The sequence below is a fragment of the Olea europaea genome, chromosome 19 (genome assembly GCF_002742605.1).
Source record: "Olea europaea var. sylvestris chromosome 19, O_europaea_v1, whole genome shotgun sequence".
NCBI classification, from domain to species: Eukaryota; Viridiplantae; Streptophyta; class Magnoliopsida; order Lamiales; family Oleaceae; genus Olea; species Olea europaea.
The window spans coordinates 2,527,586-2,533,884 of NC_036255.1; the positions used below are offsets into that span (position 1 = coordinate 2,527,586).

At 46.2% G+C, this 6,299-nt stretch overlaps 1 protein-coding gene across 1 annotated transcript; it reads right to left on the reverse strand.

Annotated features, from left to right (window-relative positions):
- Positions 1 to 1,019: 1,019 nt before the first annotated feature.
- On the reverse strand, positions 1,020 to 1,854 carry LOC111368918. Its single transcript, XM_022990425.1, has 2 exons — positions 1,737 to 1,854; positions 1,020 to 1,330 (listed from the first exon to the last, which is right to left on the reverse strand). The coding sequence occupies exons 1-2, from the start codon at positions 1,852 to 1,854 to the stop codon at positions 1,020 to 1,022; spliced, it is 429 nt and encodes a 142-aa protein (XP_022846193.1).
- Positions 1,855 to 6,299: the final 4,445 nt, after the last annotated feature.

Genomic DNA, 6,299 nt, shown 5'->3' on the forward strand with positions numbered 1-6,299 from the left:
AATACAAAAAATTACTATACGTAAGCTGCCTATCAAAGGCAGCAGTCAAACTTGACATCTACCTTGAATTAGGCAAAGGCATCAGTCTAACGTGATTGTTGCTTGTCAAGCTACCTTGAATCAGGCAGCTATATTAGCTGTCTATCAAGGCAGCCTATTAGCTGCTTTGACTGCTACCTTGAATCAGGCAAAGGCAGCAGTCAAACGTGATTGCTGCCTGTCAAGCTGCCTTGAATCAGGCAGCTATATTAGCTGCCTATTAAGGATATTAATATAGTTGCCTCTCATGGCAATAACATATGCCGAAAATTTACAACACAATAATGGCGTTCAAATTTTTGAATTTTACATGTGAAATTTAAATTTGGTTAAGTTGAATATTTTTTGCTATAAATATGAAGGTAAAATTTTGAATTTTCTATCAGTTTTCTTCAATCATTTTTTAATTTCTTTGTTCTAACTTCTAATATTCAATTCTTTAATCTAATATTTATTATCTTATATTATAATAGTTATAAATGAATTTTTTAAGCTGAAAAAAATAGGAGGATTGTAAGTTGTAACTTTTATTTAATTTATAATTCGTATAAGTTGCACGACTTTTAAATTCTTTAAAAAATGTTAGATTTGTCACCAATTCACAAAAAAAAAAAACGAGCCGGCCCGGCTCGGCTCGCTAAGGCCCGAACCGAATGCTCGAGTCGAGCCTAATTTTTTGGGACGAGCTTTTGCTCGGCTCGGACCCGTAAAAAGCTCGCCCCATTTTACTCGAGCCGAGCCCGAGCATCGAGTTTCGGCTCACGAGCCGGCTCGGCTCGTTTACATCCCTAGTTGCCTCCCAAGAAGCGCTTCTTTTAAATCATTAGCTGGACATAGTGCCACAGTTATTTGGGAACAGCTAGGTCAAGACTCTCTTTAGCGGTGGGGAAATCTTCCACATAATGCTTGATATGTTGGCCATTTACTTTGAAATTTCCTTTAATTGGATGGTGTAATTCAACTGTCCCGTAGGGAGACACCTAAGAAACCCTAAAAGGACCGGACCATCTAGACTTCAATTTTCCTGGACAAAGCTTAAGCCGGTAATTGTATAATAGCACTTGATCCGCCACTCGGAAAATTCGTTGCTTGATGTTCTTGTCGTGCCACTGCTTTGTCCTTTCCTTGTAGATGGATGCATTCTCATATGACTCTCTTCTGAATTCCTCCAACTCATGTAGCTGTAATACTCTTGTTTCTCCAGTCTTTTCAAGGTCTATGTCTAACTGCTTCAATGCCCAGTACGCTCTGTGCTCAAGCTCCACTGGTAGGTGGCATGCTTTCCCAAAAACTAGTCAGTATGGGGACATTCCTATAGGTGTCTTGTAAGCTGTGCGATATGCCCATAAAGCATCGTCCAATTTTTTTGAGCAATCCTTGCGAGATGCATTCATAATGACCTCCAAAATTATTTTCAATTGTATGTTTAACGTTTCCAGACCCTTTACATACCTAAGGTAACTACCGGGGGATAAGACCTGGGGGTGGTACTACCTTATTTCATGGGATTCCCACGCTCCATTCATGCTCGATCTGTTGAGCTCCATCAAAGAATGAAAGAGCTTGTGGTGCTGGGCCGCTGGGCGATAGGACACGATGGAGAGAGACCCCTTGACACCCCTTACGATCCCGACGAGGTACTCAACACTTAGTGAGTATACTAGTTGCTTTTCTTTATATTTTTCTTCGGTTCGAACCGTGACTAATATTTGCATTTCTTTTGTAGGTACTCTTCTTCGGTGCGAACTGTCTTCCGAAGACTTCGTCACCATCTGCATCATCTATCAGCTGCCTCAAGAGAAGATGGCATACCATCGACTGATCCGAAAGAACATTCACTTCGTTACACACTACTTGATGGCATCCCAAGGTAACTGGACCGAAGTCTTTACCATTTATTCTGAACTTTTAACACTTGTACTAATTCGTCATTCGTTCCTTGCAGACAATTTTAATAAGAAGATGCCTGTGCGCTTCAACTTTAAGACCATCCAGAGGATGATGGTAGAGGCACGGGCACTGAAGGCCTCCTCCTTCTCCTACAAGAAGCAAATAGAGGATCTGGTGGACTTCAGTAAAAGGCTTCAGCCTCCGACGGAGAAGGAGGTACCGGAGGACCCGGAGGCTGATCTACAGAGGAAAGGCAAGAAGAGTGTCGCCCCTCCAAAATGCCCAACTGGGGCGAGGCCACCCCCCTTTCTGAAGCAGACCACAATTCCAACCGGGGTGGCCATTCCGGAGAAGAGGCCTGCAACATCTGAGGGTGCCACTGCCCCGGCCACAACACCACTTGCTGCAACGCCAATCGCTCAAGTACTGAGGCAGCAGAAGAGGAAGAGGGCCCGTTCCTCTAAGGAGGTCGATTTTCTGGGCACAAATTCGGAGGAGCCGGTGAGGAAAGTGCTGGAGGCCCTTCCTCCAGAAATGGCTGCAGTAGCGGTGGTCCACAACAAATACTGGACCAAGAAGTGGAGGGATCACACCGCCTCCTGCACAGCTGAAGACTTGGTGGTTGCCAACAGCGCCTGCGTGGCTCGGGCCCTAAGTACAAGCATCCAACTCGAGGGCCTGGTGAAGGATCTGAACTCCAAGAAGGAGGATCTCGCCAAGCGCCTCGAGGAGGTGATGCAATATGGGGATGCTGTGTGAGAGGTCGGAGCCAAGGCCACGCAGGCGGAGGAGGGAAAGAAGGAGGCTGAGGCCCAGCTAACTGTCGCCAAAGCAGAAGTGAAGCGGCTAAAGAAGGAGTTATACGAGGTGGAGTGCCAAGTGGCTGCTATGACTCGACAAGTTGATCACGCCAACGAGTACCACAAGCTCGCCACTGAGGCTCTGGAGGCCTCAAACAAAGAGAACGCGGAGCTGAAGCAGAAGGCAGAGGCTCAATCTGAGGAGATTGCCTCCTTGAAGGAGAAGTTGAAGTCTGCAGGGGAGGTGTCAGTTCAGAACTTCATTGACCATTTCGAAGACCATCCCCTGTATGATGACTTCGCCAATTTTTGGACCTTTTGGAGTGCCCAAGGCTTATTGGGTCGACTGAAAGAGGTCCACCCCACTCTGGACATCTCCTCTTTGGAGGCAAAGTTTGGGGGACCAACTGGAGGTCAGCCTGATAGGCTTGCTAAGGAAGCTCTGGAGGCCCCGAAGGCGGCTGATGCAGAAGCGGTCGATGCAGAATAGGGCCATCTTTTGTAATGGCTTCGGCCTTCTTGTACTTCAATTCTCATTAAATGAAATGAAATTTTTTGTAAGTATTTGTGCTTCTACTTTCTTACCTTTTGGATCTGTTTATACTTGTATGAATGACAAACATCAGACTAAGCGTCTCGTAACAATAACCAGTTAATAATTGAGGATTGAACCACTCAAGTTTATATAAGTTGAATCACTTAAGCGAACACAAAGCGACTTTTAACGCTAACCGGTTAACAATTTGAGATCGGACCACTTAAGCAAACATGAAGAGCCTCTTAACGTTAATCAGTTAATAATTGAAGATCGGATCACTTAAGTAAACATATTGAAGGACTGAGGAAACTATTTACTAACCGATGTGGCACAGAACCGAAGTTTCATTACTTGAGATAAATTACACCATACTTTACCAAGGCAATTCCAGCACTTAGTAAGCTAGGGAATTTACAACTGAGATCAAATCAGAACAATCGATTCATTAGACAATATTGAGATCGGATCGGAACAAAGGCTCATCATTGATAGTACTTCCTCAAGTGTTCGATGTTCCATTGATGAGGCAGTGCCTTTCCTGCCATGTCTTCAATTTCGAAAGTACTAGGTAGGGATTCCCTGCGGATGCGGTAAGGGCCCTCCCAGTTTGGTCTAAACACTCCTAACCCGGTTAGTTTTGAAGATTGGAAGACCCTTCTGAGGACGAGGTCGCCCAGGCGAAGAGTTCTATTTCTGACCTTGGAGTTATAATAGCGGGTCATCTTTCGATGATACTTTGCCAAGTTCACTTGGGAGGCATCCCTTCTTTCCTCAAGGAGGTGCAGTTCGCTTATTCGAGTCTCGTCGTTGCTGATCTCATTGAAGTGTATCTGACGGTGTGATGGGACCCCGACCTCGACCGGGCTCATAGCCTCGGCTCCATAGGTCATTGAGAATGGTGTTTACCCTGTTGCAGTTCGGCTAGATGTTCTGATGGCCCAAAGGACGTGGGGGAGCTCGTCCACCCAAGCCCCTTTTGAGGTGTCAAGCTTCCTTTTCAGGGTGTGCTTGATAGTCTTGTTCACTACCTCAACTTGTCCATTTGCCTGAGAGTGATGAGGCGTTGAGAAGTCCTTCTTAATGCTCAGCTCGTCGCACAATTCTTGCATCCTCTTGTTGTCGAACTATCTTCCATTGTCGGACACTAAGGAGTGGGGAATGCCGAACCTACAAATGATGTTCTTCCAGATGAATTTAGTAGTGTTCACCTCGGTGATCTTGGCAAGGGGTTCAGCCTTGACCCACTTAGTGAAGTAATCAATGGCGACAATGGCAAAAGTTGCGTTTCCTCTTCCTTTTGGGAGGGGACCAATGAAGTCAAATCCCCACTTGGCGAATGGCCAGGGGCTCTGAGAAGACTGCCTTTGAATATTTGAGAAGCCCTGGCACTTGTCGCATTTCTGGACAAACTGGCATGCGTCCCTTTTTAGGGTCGGCCAGAAGTAGCCTTGACGGATAACCTTGTGTGCCAGAGCCGTTCCTCCGGAGTGATTTCTGCATATTCCCTCATGGATTTCCCTGAGTATGTATGTGGCCTCTTCGCCTCCCACGCATCGGAGAAGTGGCGAGGCAAAACCTCTCTTGTAAAGGGTATCTTCTTGCAGGACGAAATGTACAGCCCTTCTTTTTAACTTCCGCGCCTCGCTTCTAGAGGCAGGCAGGGATTGATCTTTCAGATAGGCGATGATAGGTTGCATCCACAATGGGGTGCCTTCTATCCATAGTACCTCTTCACCTCCGGAGGTGGAGGGCTTTGATAAGTGCTCAATAGGGACAACCTTTAGCAGCTCTGAATCCTTTCTGTTGGCCAGTTTTTGAAAGGGCGTCTGCATGTGTATTTTCTAGACGGGGGACTTGAGTCGGTTCGAACCTTTCAAAATGAGGAACTAGGTCCAGAACCAACTTCAAGTATGCAACCATGCTACTGTCCTTGGCCGCGAAGTTCACATTGACCTGATTCACTATAAGTTGAGAATCGCTGCTCGCCAGGAGCCTTCTGACCTGCATCTCTTTAGCAAGTCTAAGACCTGCCAGAAGGGCCTCATATTCAGCGACGTTGTTCGAGGCTTTGGCAAACTCGATTGGTTCCATTATCGCCTCCATTTCTGGGGCTTTGGCAAACTCAACCATAAAATCAACAAGGGTCTGGCCCTTGATGGCGTGTCGAGGTCGGAACGTTAGATCGAACTCACTGAGCTCAATTGCCCATTTTAGCAGGCGTCCTGACGCGTCTGTTTTCTGCATTACCTGCTTCAGTGGGAAGTTGGTGAGAACTTGAATTGAGTGGGACTGGAAGTACGACCTCAGTTTTCTTGAGGTTGTGATAAGGGCGAGTGCCAGTTTCTCCATGCCTGGGTAGCGTGTTTCAGCTGGGAGAAATGCTTTGCTGACGTAGTACACTGGCAACTGGCACTCACTTTCTTCTTTGACTAGGACGGCGCTGACCGCCATGTTCGAAATCGCTAAGTACAGCAGTAGTGACTCATCCAGTTGAGGTTTTGACAAGAGTGGCGCCTCTCTGAGGTGCTTTTTCAGTGCCTGGAAGGCTTTCTCAGATTCCGAAGTCCATTGGAATTTCTTTCTTTGTTTCAGCACATTGAAGAAAGGCAAGCTTTTATCTTTGGCCCTGGAGATGAAACGACTGAGTGCGGTTACTCGACCATTGAGGCTTTGGACCTCCTTTGATTTCTAAGGTGACCTCATCTCTAATAAGGCCCTTATTTTCACTGGATTTGTTTCAATTCCCCTTTGATTGATAATATATCCCAAGAACTGACCTGATGTCACTCCAAAGGTGCATTTGAGGGGATTCAACTTCATCTTATATTTTCTAAGTATCTGAAAAGTTTGGTCGAGGTGACTGACGTGTTCGGTTGCCCGGAGGCTTTTGACTAACATGTCGTTCACGCCGACCTCCATGGTTTTGCCAATGAGTTCGGCAAACATCATGTTGACCAGCCTCTGATATGTAGCCCCGGCATTCTTCAATCCGAATGGCATGACTTTGTAGCAGTACAGACCCCTGTCCCTAA

What these genes read in the sequence shown, in the direction of transcription:
- LOC111368918 (XM_022990425.1), bottom strand. Translation starts at nt 1,854, where the DNA reads ATGGTATGCCATCTTCTCTTGAGGCAGCTGATAGATGATGCAGATGGT. An exon ending in AAATGCAAATATTAGTCACG is followed by an intron (nt 1,331 to 1,736) that starts GTTCGAACCGAA and finishes CATACTGACTAG; the next exon opens with TTTTTGGGAAAGCATGCCAC.